The 14,837-nt window shown below is 41.9% G+C and overlaps 1 protein-coding gene across 4 annotated transcripts in view; it reads right to left on the bottom strand.

Moving 5' to 3' along the window:
• The window catches only part of LOC129835031 (sodium/potassium/calcium exchanger 2-like), a 149,725-nt gene that overhangs the window by 53,567 nt on the left and 81,321 nt on the right, over window positions 1-14,837 (bottom strand). For 2 of the 4 annotated variants that reach the window (XM_055900358.1, XM_055900357.1), the window contains one exon: window positions 1,191-1,241. The exons of the other annotated variants lie outside the window; for them this stretch is intronic. In XM_055900358.1, the coding sequence (XP_055756333.1) occupies window positions 1,191-1,241 (51 nt within the window). The remainder of the gene's footprint in view (window positions 1-1,190; window positions 1,242-14,837) is intronic. 4 annotated transcript variants of the gene reach the window in all.

Raw genomic sequence — 14,837 nt, 5'->3', positions numbered from 1 at the left:
TTCTGGGTAAAGGTATAATGGTACAGTTCAACCCGCAAGGTCTCGGTCAATCCATTTTTAAGCCGGTCTTTAACTGACACATTTTTTTAAATATGCGATGTATTCACAGTGATTTCCCTATGCCATACATTGTTTACTAAATCACTGTCATTTCAAAAATATTTCTTTGTATTTCCAAGCCTTTACACAGCATGAGCCTTTTTTCTGTCATTGGGACTGGTGTAAGTCACACAATACAAAATATCTATCTTCAAAGTTCATTACCAAATTTAATCAGACAGCCATTTCCCAATTATCATTATTACATTATCGCTCTGTTGCTACTCTGTTTTCTGATACTGTTATGCAATTCCTGGGTGAATGAGTCACTCCACAATACCAAAATTGGTGACGTAAATCGTACGTGCATACGCAGTTCTGCTCTCACTGTCGATTGTGGGGCTTCCGAGAGTGTGCTGACGCATGGCCGATCTGTTTCTCCAAGATGAGAGGGACAGGACTGATGCGATGCTCAATGTTTTTTGGGGGAGTCTGTGTGTATGTTTGTGCATGCGTGTGTGTCTATGTGTGTCTGTTTGCATGGAAAAGAGTCAGATACCAGTGCATATCCACTCATTAGCAGATCGATGTTGGGAAAATAACTTAGCATGGTCCCTCTCCCTGCTAAATTATAGTCAAATTTAGACCCATCAGGAAAAACCCTGAGAAGATCTGAAAAGAGTAGGTCAAAAATCTCTCACAAACATTTTGAGAACTGTATGGTCGACACTGCACATATTAACTTCAGCTTCACAAATTAAAAATATAATTTCCAGAGTAAAATAAATAAAAGATCTGAGGATCCCAAGTATAGTTCCTTCATTCCTGTATGGTGTGTTTCAAGGTGACATTTAGTATAAATCAACATTAATAATAACAAATACGATCAATCAAGAAACACTAAAACATACAACAAATGTAAAACACCTCTGAGCACAAAAAACAAAAATGTAAATGGCAAAAATAGAAAGTTACAAAGGGCAACAATATATGCACTTATGTTAGTGAAATCTCGTAGAGAGGTGATCAAACCAAGAAAAACATACATTACAAGCACAAAATAATGAAGCATGAGGCAAAGTGACCAAAATGTAGAGAAAAATAAAAACAAATGAGAAAAGTGACTCAAATAATCTATTGAAAAGGCTTACCTTCCTCGGTCATTGTGTGATAATATTTTAGTTTTCCATAAGTCCCAAGTTCTACAACGTTACAGCAAAAGACAAGGGTAAGGCAACAAAGACATAGAAAAGCAAAGGAGCATGAATAACAAAACATTTTGAAGGTTTAGCATCACACACACACAGCATAGACAAGAATAGCAAATTCTCTCTCAGACCAAGACATCACTGCATAAATGCAAAACAAAGGAGCAAGGACTTCATGACAACAACAACAAAAACAATTGAATCCTTATACCTACTTTGAATGAATAACAATTTCCTATCCGAGAAACAGTTGAAGTCAGAAGTTTACATACACTTAGGTTGTAGTCATTAAAACTCGTTTTTTAACCACTCCACAAATTGCTTTTTTTTATTTTACTAGTTTTGGCAAGTTGGTGAAGACATCTACTTTGCATGACACAAGTCATTTTTCCAACAATTGTTCACAGACATATTTCACATATTATTTCACTTATAATTTACTGTATCACAATTCCAGTGGGTCAGAAGTTTACATACACTAAGTTGACTGTGCCTTTAAACAGCTTGGAAAATTCCAGAAAATGATGTCATGGCTTTAGAAGCTTCTGATTGGCGAAATGACATCATTTGAGTCAATTGGAGGTATGTACACTGCTCAAAAAAATAAAGGGAACACTTAAACAACACAATGTAACTCCAAGTCAATCACACTTCTGTGAAATCAAACTGTCCACTTAGGAAGCAACACTGATTGACAATAAACTTCACATGCTGTTGTGCAAATGGAATAGACAAAAGGTGGAAATTATAGGCAATTAATAAGACACCCCCAATAAATGAATGGTTCTGCAGGTGCTGACCACAGACCACTTCTCAGTTCCTATGCTTCCTGGCTGATGTTTTGGTCACTTTTGAATGCTGGCGGTGCTCTCACTCTAGTGGTAGCATGAGACGGAGTCTACAACCCACACAAGTGGCTCAGGTAGTGCAGTTCATCCAGGATGGCACATCAATGCGAGCTGTGGCAAAAAGGTTTGCTGTGTCTGTCAGCGTAGTGTCCAGAGCATGGAGGCGCTACCAGGAGACAGGCCAGTACATAAGGAGACGTGGAGGAGACCGTAGGAGGGCAACAACCCAGCAGCAGGACCGTTACCTACGCCTTTGTGCAAGGATGTGCACTGCCAGAGCCCTGCAAAATGACCTCCAGCAGGCCACAAATGTGCATGTTACATTTTTACATTTAAGTCATTTAGCAGACGCTCTTATCCAGAGCGACTTACAAATTGGTGCATTCACCTGGTGCATGTGTCAGCATATGGTCTCACAAGGGGTCTGAGGATCTCATCTCGGTACCTAATGGCAGTCAGGCTACCTCTGGCGAGCACATGGAGGGCTGTGCGGCCCCACAAAGAAATGCCACCCCACACCATGACTGACCCACCGCCAAACCAGTCTTGCTGGAGGATGTTGCAGGCAGCAGAACGTTCTCCACGGCGTCTACAGACTCTGTCACGTCTGTCACGTGCTCAGTGTGAACCTGCTTTCATCTGTGACGAGCACAGGGCGCCAGTGGCGAATTTGCCAATCTTGGTGTTCTCTGGCAAATGCCAAACGTCCTGCACGGTGTTGGGCTGTAAGCACAACCCCCACCTGTGGATGTCGGGCCCTCATACCACCTTCATGGAGTCTGTTTCTGACCGTTTGAGCAGACACATGCACATTTGTGGCCTGCTGGAGGTCATTTTGCAGTGCTCTGGCAGTGCACCTCCTTGCACAAAGGCGGAGGTAACGGTCCTGCTGCTGGGTTGTTGCCCTCCTACGGCCTCCTCCACGTCTCCTGATGTACTGGCCTGTCTCCTGGTAGCGCCTCCATGCTCTGGACACTACGCTGACAGACACAGCAAACCTTTTTGCCACAGCTCGCATTGATGTGCCATCCTGGATGAACTGCACTACCTGAGCCACTTGTGTGGGTTGTAGACTCCGTCTCATGCTACCACTAGAGTGAGAGCACCGCCAGCATTCAAAAGTGACCAAAACATCAGCCAGGAAGCATAGGAACTGAGAAGTGGTCTGTGGTCACCACCTGCTGCACCATTCCTTTATTGGGGGTGTCTTGCTAATTGCCTATAATTTCCACCTTTTGGCTGTTCCATTTGCACAACAGCATGTGAAATTTATTGTCAATCAGTGTTGCTTCCTAAGTGGACAGTTTGATTTCACAGAAGTGTGATTGACTTGGAGTTACATTGTGTTGTTTAAGTGTTCCCTTTATTTTTTTGAGCAGTGTATTTCAAGGCCTACCTTCAAACTCAGTGACTTTTTGTTTGACATCATGGTTAAATCAAAAGACCTCAGAAAAAAAATTGTAGACCTCCACAAGTTCCACAAGTCTGGTTCATCCTTGGGAGCAATTTTCAAATGCCTGAAGGTACCACGTTCATCTGTACAAACAATAGAACGCAAGTATAATCTGAATGGGACCACACAGCCGTCATACTGCTCAGGAAGGAGACATGTTCTGTCTCATAGAGATGAGCAGATCAATCCCAGAACAACAGCAAAGGACCTTGTGAAGATGCTGGAGGAAAGCAGTACAAAAGTATCTATATCCACAGTAAAACGAGTCCTATATTGACATTACCTGAAAGGCCGCTCAGCAAGGAAGAAGCCACCGCTCAAAAACCGCCATAAAAAAGCCAGACCACAGTTTGCAACTGCACATGTGGACAAAGATTGTACTTTTTGGAGAAATGTCCTCTGGTCTGATGAAACAAAAATATAACTGTTTGGCCATAATGACCATTGTTATGTTTGGAGGAAAAAGGGGGAAGCTTGCAAGCCGAAGAACACCATCCCAACTGTGAAGCAGGGGTGTGGCAGCATCATGTTGTGGGGGTGCTTTGCTGGAGGAGGGACTGCACTTCACAAAATAGATGGCATCATGAGGGAGAAATTATGTGGATATATTGAAGCAACATCTCAAAACATCAGTCAGGAAGTTAAAGCTTGGTCACAAATGGGTCTTCCAAATGGACAATGACACCAAGCATACTTCCAAAGTTGTGGCAAATGGCCTAAGGACAAAAAAGTCAAGGTATTGGAGTGGCCATCACAAAGCCCTGACCTCAATCCTATAGAAAATGTGTGGGGAGAACTGAAAAAGCATGTGCGAGCAAGGAGGCCTGAGCCAAAATTCACCTAACTTATTGTGGGAAGCTTGTGGAAGAATACCCGAAACGTTTGACCCAAGTGAAACAATTTAAAGGCAATGCTACCAAATACTAATTGAATGTATGTAAACTTCTGACTCACTGGGAATTTGATGAAAGAAATAAAAGCTGAAATAAATCATTCTCTCTACTATTATTCTGACATTTCACATTCTTAAAATAAAGTGGTGATCCTAACTGACCTAAGACAATTTTTACTAGGAATAAATGTCAGGAATTGTGAAAAACTGAGTTTAAATGTATTTGGCTAAGGTGTATGTACACTTCTGACTTCAACTGTACATATCCAGTAGCTTCATGTTCAATCTAACAGAATTGAGGGGATATACATTTTTCATTTGATAGTTATTCTGTGGTTTCAAGGATCTCAATATACACTGAGTGTACAAAACATTAAAGGACATCTTCCTAATATTGAGCAGCCCCCTCCCCCGTTTTGCCCTCAGAACAGCCTCAATTCACTCCTATGCTTCCCACAGTTGTGTAAAGTTGGCTAGATGTCCTTTGGGTGGTGGATCATTGTTGATACACACGGGAAATTGTTTAGCGTGAAAACCCCAGCAGGGTTGCAGGTCTTGAAACAAACCGGTGCGCCTGGCACCTTCTGCCATATCCTGTTCAAAGACACTTCAATCGTTTGTCTTGTCCATTCACCATATGAATGGCACACATACACAATCCATGTCTCAATTACCTCAAGGCTTGAAAATCCTTCTTTAACCTGTCTCCCCCCTTCATCTACACTGATTGAAATGTATTTATTAACAGGTGACATCAATAAGGGATCATAGCTTTAACCTGGATTCACCTGGTCAGTCTATGTCATGGAAAGAGCTTTTGTCCTTAATGTTTTGTACACTCAGTGTACATAGAGGCTCTTACAATAGTATAGCTAATAACTCAGACACACCAGTAGGATTATTAAATGTTTGTGTTCACACAGCAAAGACCTCAAACTCGTCAGCCACTTAGCTTTGTTTAAATACTCCAAACCAGAAGGTGACAGTAGTGTTGTTTGGCAATGCATGTCCCTGTGTGTTGCTTTATGGTCTAGTCAATGTTAGCTAGCTAGCTGCGCTAATATTGCTATTGTTGTAGAAAGCCCTTGTGGATTCTAGTCAGATGACCACAGCTACACTGAACCAAAATATAAACGCAACATGCAACAATTTCAAAGATTTTACTGAGTTACAGATCATATAAGGAAATCAGTCAATTGAAATAAATTAATTAGGGCCTAATCTATAGATTTGGGAATGACTGGGAATACAGATATGCGTCTGATGGTCACAGATACCAGGAGTACATATTTTTCCATAATTTACCTAGGGATGAAAAACAAGCTTTGCTTGATTTACAATCCGATACGCCAGTCCTTTCCCGTCCTGCTGATAAGGGGGTTCAGTTGTACTCATGGATAGGACAGTTTATGTAAATTAGTGTCATAGACAACTGCTTGACAAGACCTTTTACAAGAGACTCAGAAGTGACCCCACTTCCCAATTTCAGAAAACTATCTAATATTCACTGTCCTAGATGGGTATTTAAGTTCTGGTCAAATCACCAAAAAAGAGCACAACTTTTTGGCTATTCAACACCCTAAAATGTCCACTTTCTATACTTTGCCGAAACTACACAAGAATGTTACAAAACCTCCAGGCCGCCCTATTGTAGCGGGAATTGATGCAGTAACGTACCCTTTATCGGCTTTTGGTGACTTCTTTATTAGAAAACTCGCAGAACCGCTCCCCTCCTTTGTAAAGGACACCAGCAGACTGATCTCTATTATTAAATCTCTTGATCCTCTCCCTGATAAAACTTTGTTAGTTACTTAAAAAAAATATATATAATAATAAATAGATAAATAAAAATAGTTACTTTTGATGTTGAGTCGTTATACACGAATATTCCACCTGAGGGCGACATTGAAGCCATGGAACATTTTCTTCTGCAATGTGACCCAAATGAACTACCTTCCAGTGCAATTATTATAACATTGGCTGAAATAGTACAAACACCAAACTACTTTATGTTTTTAAATGATTTCTTTATTCAGACAAAGGGTACTGCTATGGGATCCCCTATGGTTCCTAACTATGCTAATTTGTATGTGGGTTACATGGAGAAACAGTCCATTTTCAAGCCTCTCAACAAAAAATCTTGCCTAACATAATTATTTGGAAATGGTAAATGTATGATATTTTTGTTCTATGGAGGGGTGATGCAAAACAGCTCCAGGCATTCCATGCTTTTCTTTATTCTTGTTTTGAGCACCTAAGATTTACTATGCAATCTCACACACGTCAAATCAGCTACCTTGATCTTCTGATTTTGTGTGAGGATAATGTTCTACGCACTGATCTTTACAGGAAACCTACTGATCGTAACAGTTTGTTGAGGGCGGATAGTTGTCACTACAGCCAAATCTGTCGAGTCAAAAGAATTTGCAAAAATCAATCAGATTAGACAGAAATATGGCTGAGAAGCAAAGAAAATTCAAAGATGGATCAGATTAACGGTCAGATTAATACCGTCATTGAGAAAAAATTTAACTAATCGAGACATGATCTCTTTCAAGGACAGTCTCGCAAAAATAATCATTCTTGCGTTCTAACTACCCGCTATTCAAAGTGCTCTGAACAAATTAAGGGTATCTTTCACAAACATTGGCACATTCTAAGATCCGATGACAGTACCGGTAATGTGTTTTCGGACCCTCCTTTGGGTCGTATTATAGCGGGGCAAAAATCTCAGAGATCAATTGGTAAACACTTACCACTCCAAAATATCCCTGCACAATATCCCTGCACAATATTTGCGCCTCTACCGGATGGAAACTACAAGTGCAATGGCTGCCCTCAATGCAAAGGCACTTACAAATGTAGATCCTTCAAACACCCCCAAACAGGGAAACAGATCCCAATCAAAGGTGTTATCACATGCTCCTCTAAGGCAGGTATTTATCTTATAACTTGTCCTTGTGGTAAAAATGATGTGGGTAAAACAAATCGCAAATTAAAAAGTACGAATCTCGGAGCATCGTGGCCCACTTTTTGGAAGCGAGTTTAAACAAGACGCTGCCTGGATTTTGAAATTAAAGACCCTTGCTCCCTTCGGGCTCAACGTCGACTTTGATCTGAAGCCATTCTTGTGATTCTTGTGTTTTTGTTATTCATTGTAAATGTTTGTAGGCCTATGTAGCCACATTGTATCTATGATCGTATGCTATCCATTCATGTTTTTGTATGTTCTGTTTATATCTGAGAATTAACCAATGATATCAGGCTACACCTGGCCATGATTACAGACAACTGTGTGTGTGTGTGTCCTTTGACACCATATAACTAGTGACCCGCAGTGTTTGTCGTAATACCCTGATGAAACGTTGTTTATTAGGTTATGACATTATTGCATCTGAGCTCCTTGAGTGTGTGGCTCTCCTTTTCTTTTTTGTATATTAAACACAGAAAAATCACGTTGATGACTGCACTGTGCCTTTAATGAAATCCCTCTTATGTTTGTTTGCAACGGGACATAAGAACTTGTTGTTATTTTTGTCCTTGTGGCATGACCTCTTACTGTATTTTATTTTTTTCGTAATGAAAATGCAGTGTACTGGAGCAAAAGACTTTTAACATCAACTCTTTCAACAGAAAATGTTAGATGAACGATTGGGTTTTGACTAAATTATGTAAGCCCCTCCCAACTCGGAGCATCGTAGCACCATTAGGTGCAAAAACTTGACTACGATGCTCCGAGTTGGGGGAGGGTCTTACATAATTTAGTCAAGGGCCAATCATTCATCTAACAATTTCTGTGTGGGGTAGTAAAGGCATCTGAGCCTGTGTGTCTGGTGCCATGACCAGGCACACACGCAAGACCAGGGGTAGTTCGGACACCAGAGTGTCACCAGAATACTATACCACATTTGACATGGGATTTACATACAGCATGATACATGAACGTTGCATTACCATTGATCTTTCTGATAAACTCAGCAACAAAAGAAACGTCCCTTTTTCAGGACCCTGTCTTTCATAGATCATTCATAAAAATCCAAATAACTTCACAGATCTTCATTGTAAAGGGTTTAAAACTGTTTCCCATGCTTGAACAATGAACCATAATAAATTAATGAACATGCACCTGTGGAATGGTCATTAAGAAACTAACAGCTTACAGACGGTAGGCAATTAAGGTCACAGTTTTGAAAACTTAGGACACCAAAGAGGCCTTTCTACTGACTCTGAAAAACACCAAAAGAAAGATGCTGAGGGTCCCTGCTCATCTGCGTGAACGTGCCTTAGGTATGCTGCAAGGAGGCATGAGGACTGCAGATGTTGCCAGGGCAATAAATTGCAATGTCCGTACTGTGAGACGCCTAAGACAGAGCTACAGGGAGACAGGACGGAGGGCTGATTGTCCTCGCAAGTGGCAGACCACGTGTAACAACACTTGCACAGGATCGGTACATCCGAACATCACACCTGCGAGACAGGTACAGGATGGCAACAACAACTGGAACGCACAATCCCTCCATCAGTGCTCAGACTGTCCGCAATAGGCTGAGAGAGGCTGGACTGAGGGCTTGTAGGCCTGTTGTAAGGCAAGTCCTCACCAGACATCACCGGCAACAACGTCACTTATGGGCACAAACCCACCGTTGCTGGACCAGACAGGACTGGCAAAAAGTGCTCTTCTCTGACGAGTTGCGATTTTGTCTCACCAGGGGTGATGGTCGGATTCGCGTTTATCGTCGAAGAAATTAACGTTACACCGAGGCCTGTACTCGGGATTGATTTGGAGGTGGAGGGTCCGTCATGGTCTGGGGCGGTGTCACAGCATCATCGGACTGACCCTGTTGTTATTGCAGGCAATCTCAACACTGTGCGTTACAGGGAAGACATCCTCCTCCCTCATGTGGTACCCTTCCTGCATGCTCATCCTGACATGACCCTCCAGCATGACAATGCCACCAGCCATACTGCTCGTTCTGTGTGTGATTTCCTGCAAGACAGGAATGTCAGTGTTCTGCCATGGCCAGCGAAGAGCCCGGATCTCAATCCCATTGAGCACGTCTGGAACCTGTTGGATGGGAGGGTGAGGGCTAGTGCCATTCCCCCCAGAAATGTCCGGGAACTTGCAGGTGCCTTGGTGGAGATGCACTGCAGTATTTAATGCAGCTGGTGGCCACACCAGATATTGACTGTTACATTTGATTTTGACCCTCCCTTTGTTCAGGGACACATTATTCAATTTCTGCTAGTCACATGTCTATGGAACTTGTTCACTGTATGTCTCAGTTGTTGATTCTTGTGATGTTCATACAAATATTTACACATGTTAAGTTTCCTGAAAATAAACGCAGTTGACAATGAGAGGACTTTTCTTTTTTTGCTGAGTTTAGAATATATTATATATATAACAAAGAATCAAATAGTGATCTATTACATCCCCTTACTCTGTTTTTTTAATTGTTTTTTATTGATATTGATTGTTTGTAAATATCTATTTTAATTTTTTTATTTAACCGTTGTTTAACTAGGCAAGTCAGTTAAGAAAAAAATATTATTTACAATGACAGCATAGGAACAGTGGATTAACTGCCTTGTTCAGGGGCAGAATGACAGATTTTTACCGTGTCAGCTCGGGGATTCGATCTTTACATATGGCATATCTAATCTAGCAGATAAGCCACTCTTTGTTAAAAAAATTATAATTTTTGATTGCATGAGCAATATTTACTGTAAGCCACCCTTCATTAGACTGTGTGACAAGAGGTACTTTTGGTGAGTGTGTGTGTTGACGGGTGAACCATTCATGGTAATTGTCTGTTCAGCAATGGTCAATGCCATATAGAAATGGTCATTACAGACAAGATAACAGCAACATGTTCACACCACAATGCAGAATAGATCTAGTCTCCCTTTATTATATATGGGGTATACAAAATATCCAGTGCGGAGTCTGTAATAATAATAATAAATGGTAGATTTCCTGAAGAAAATGTGTGTGCTTGCTAGCTTTTCGTAAAGTATTAATGGTGGTGAAATAAGTTATAGTAGTGGAAGTGACTGCAGTTGTAATGGAGTGACTAGTTATACAGTGGGGCAAAAAAGTATTTAGTCAGCCACCAATTGTGCAAGTTCTCCCACTTAAAAAGATGAGAGGCCTGTAATTTTCATCATAGGTACACTTCAACTATGACAGACAAAATGAGGAAAAAAAATCCAGAAAATCACATTGTAGGACTTTTAATGAATTTATTTGCAAATTATGGTGGAAAATAAGTATTTGGTCAATAACAAAAGTTTCTCAATACTTTGTTATATACCCTTTGTTGGCAATGACAGAGGTCAAAAATGTTCTGTGAGTCTTCACAAGACTTTCACACACTGTTGCTGGTATTTTGGCCCAACTGCCTTGTTCAGGAGCAGAATAACAGATTTTTACCTTCTCAGCTCTGGGATTTGATCTAGCAACCTTTCGGTTGCTGGCCCAACGCTCTAACCACTAGGCTACCTGCCACCCGAGCTGTGGCAGGGTCTACAGACAATCACGGACTACAAAAGGAAAACCAGCCACGTCGCAGACACCGACAGCTTGCTTCCGGACAACCTAAACATCTTCTTTGCCCACTTTGAGGATAACACAGTGACACCAACGCGGCCCGCTACCAAGGACTGTGGGCACTCCTTCTCCGTGGCCAACGTGAGTAAGACATTTAAGCGTGTTAACCCTCGCAAGGATGCAGGCCCAGATGGCATCGCTAGCCGCATCCTCAGAGCATGCGCAGACCAGCTGGCTGGTGTGTTGATGGACATATTCAATCTCCCTATCCCAGTCTTCTGTCCCCACATGCTTCAAGATGGCCACCATTGTTCCTGTACCCAAGAAAGCAAAGATAGTTGAACTAAACAATCGCCCTGTAGCACTCACTTTGTCATCATGAAGTGCTTTGAGAGACTAGTCAAGGACAATATCACCTCTACCTTACCTGTCACCCTAGACCCACTTCAATTTGCTTACTGCCCCAATAGATCCACAGACGATGCAATCCCCATCGCACTGCACACTGCCTTATCCCATCTGGACAAGAGGAATACCTATGTCAGAATGTTGTTCAATGACTATAACTCGGCATTCAACACATTAGCACCCTCCAATTTCATCATTAAGCTCAAGACACTGGGTCTGAACCCCGCCCTGTGCAACTGGGTCCTGGACTTGCTGATGGGCCGCCCCCAGGTGGTGAAGGTAGAAAACAACACCTCCACTTTGCTGATCCTCAAGACTGGGGCCCCACAAAGGTGCGTGCTCAGTCCACTCCTGTACTCCCAAGACTGTGTGGCCAGTCACGCCTCCAGCTCAATCATCAAGTTTGCAGATGTAGGCTTGATTACCAACAATGATGAGACAGCCTACAGGGAGGAGGTGAGGGCTCTGGGAGAGTGGTGCCAGGAAAATAACCACTCACTCAATGTCAACAAAACAAAGGAGATGTATGTGGACTTCAGGAAACAGCAGAGGAAGCACCCCCCTATCCACATTGACCAGACCGCAGTGGAGAAGGTGGAAAGTTTCAAGTTCGTCGGCATACACATCACTGACAAACTCAAATGGTCCACCCACACAGAGCGTGTGGTGAAGAATGCGCAACAGCCCCTCTTCAACCTCAGGAGGCTGAAGAAATTTGGTTTGGCACCTAAAACCCCCACAAATGTTTACAGATGCACAATTGAGAGCATCCTGTTGGGCTGTATCACCGCCTGGTACGGCAACTGCACCGCCCAAAACTGCAGGTTTCTCCAGAGGGTGGCGCGGTCTGCCCAACACATCACCAGGGGCAAACTATCTGCCCTCCAGGACACCTACAGCACCCGATGTCACAGGAAGGCCAAAAAGATCATCAAGGACAACAACCACCCGAGCCACTACCTATTCACCCCGCTATTATCCAGAAGACGAGGTCAGTGCAGGTGCATCAAAGCTGGGACCGAGAGACTGAAGAACAGCTTCCATCTCAAGGCCATCAGACTGTTAAATAGCCATCAGTAGCACATTACAGGCTGCTGCCTATATGCATAGACTTGAAATCACTTTAATAAATGGAACACTAGTCACTTTAATAATGTTTACATATTTTGCATTACTCATTTCATATGTATATACTCTATTCTATTCTACTGTATCTTAGTCTATGCCGCTCTAACATTGCTCGTCCATATATTTATATATTCTTAAGTCCTTAGATTTGTGTGTATTGGGTATATGTTGTGAAATTGTTAGATATTACTGCACTGTCGGAGCTAGAAACACAAGCATTTTGCTACACACGCAATATCATCTGCTAAACGTGTGTATGAGACCAATAAAATGTGATTTGATTTGATTTAGATGGGAGAATTAATTGATTGATTGATAGAATATGATAGCCTGAACATGTTAATGTCTTTTAGGTATCTAATTTGAATGGATCAAAAGGTATGCTATGCTAATGTAAGCTAATGAATATAGTTATAGTTTATAAGGAATGTGAAGTTATGATAGCTTGAACATTTGAAAGTTGATTGATTGATTGTTTGATGACAGGATTGGATAGCTTGAACATGTGAAAGTTGGTTTGGTGACTCTAGCTTGAACAGTTCCAGAGTTACTGTTGGTTATATGTTTTATGCTAAAGCATGCAAATATAAACTGAACAAAAATATTAACTGAGCTGATATAAAAGATTCCAGAAATGTTCCATATTTCTCACTCCCAAGAAGCGTATTTCTCAAAATGTTGGCATTCCTGTTAGTGAGCATTTCTCATTTGCCAACATAATCCATCTACCTGACAGGTGTAGCATATACATTTTTGTTATTTAACTAGGCAAGTCAGTCAATATAAGCCCACTAAAATATGCAGTTGTCACCACACAATGCCACAGATGTCTCAAGTTGAGGGAGCGTGCAATTGGCATGCTGACTGCAGGAATGTCCACCAGAGCTGTTGCTAGAGAATTGAATGTTAATTTCTCCACCATAAACATTGTTTTAGAGAATTTGGCAGTACGTCCAACCAGCCTCACAACTGCAGACCACGTGTAACCATGCCAGCCCAGGACCTCCACATCAGGCTTCTTCATCTGTGGGATTGTCTGAGACCAGCCACACAGACAGCTGATGAAACTGTGGGTTTACACAACCGAAGAAATTCTGCACAGAAACCTTCTTAGGGAAGCTCATCTGCCTTCTCGTCGTCCTCACCAGGGTCTTGACCTGACCACAGTTCGGCGTCGTAACCGACTTCAGTGGGCAAATGCTCACCTTCAATGGCCACTGGCACGCTGGAGAAGTGTACTCTTCATGGATGAATCCCTGTTTCAACTGTACCAGGCAGATGGCAGACGGCGTGTAAGGCGTCGTGTGGGTGAGCGGTTTGCTGATGTCAACGTTGTGAACAGAGTGCACCATTGGGTTGGTGGGGTTATATTATGGGAAGGCATAAGCTATGGACAACAAACACAATTACATTTTATCGATGGCAATTTGAATGCACAAAGATACTATGACGAGATCCTGCGGCCCATTGTCATGCCATTCATCCGCCACCATCACCTCATGTTTCAATCAGCATGATAATGCACAGCATGAGAATGGCCCAGTTCTTCCATGGCCTGCTTCCTCACCAGACATGTCACCCATTGAGCACGTTTGGGATGCTCTGGATCGATGTGTACGACAGCGTGTTTCAGTTCCCGCCAATATCCAACAACTTCGCACAGCCATTGAAGAGGAGTGGGACAATGTTCCACAAGCCACAATCAACAGCCTGATCAACTCTATGCGAAGGAGACATGCCGCGCTGTATGATGCAAATGGTGGTCCCCTGTGGCTCAGTTGGTAGAGCATGACGCCAGGGTTGTGGGTTTGATTCCCACGGGGGACCAATACAAACATGTATGCATTCACTACTGTAAGTTGCTCTGGATAAAAGCATCTTCTAAATTACTCAAATGTAGATACTGACTGGTTTTCTGATCCATGCCCTAATCTTTTTTTAAGGTATCTGTGACCAACAGATTATGGGCCCAATGAATTTATTTCACTTGACTGATTTTCTTAAATGAACTGTAACTCAGTAAAATCTTTGAAATTGTTGCATGTTAAGTTTATATTTTTGTTTAGTGTAGTTATAGTTATAAAGGTTGAAAATAAGAATAGCGTGAACATTTTAAAGTTGGTCTTGTAGCTTAATCGGACAAGGAGCAAGACTATTTTGAATAGCTATTACTGTCTTCCGATTGTTCTCGTTCAAACACATTATTTTATGCAAATTTCAAATCGTTATAGTAGGAAAATAACTAATAGTATCATAAATCTGAATGCAAGCCGTCTTAGATGGAGCAGTGGCAAATCCAAATACTTCCCAT

This window comes from Salvelinus fontinalis, chromosome 36 (assembly GCF_029448725.1).
Source record: "Salvelinus fontinalis isolate EN_2023a chromosome 36, ASM2944872v1, whole genome shotgun sequence".
NCBI lineage: Eukaryota > Metazoa > Chordata > Actinopteri > Salmoniformes > Salmonidae > Salvelinus > Salvelinus fontinalis.
Note: the sequence above shows the minus strand (reverse complement) of the source record. Positions and strands in the feature narration are given on the sequence as shown.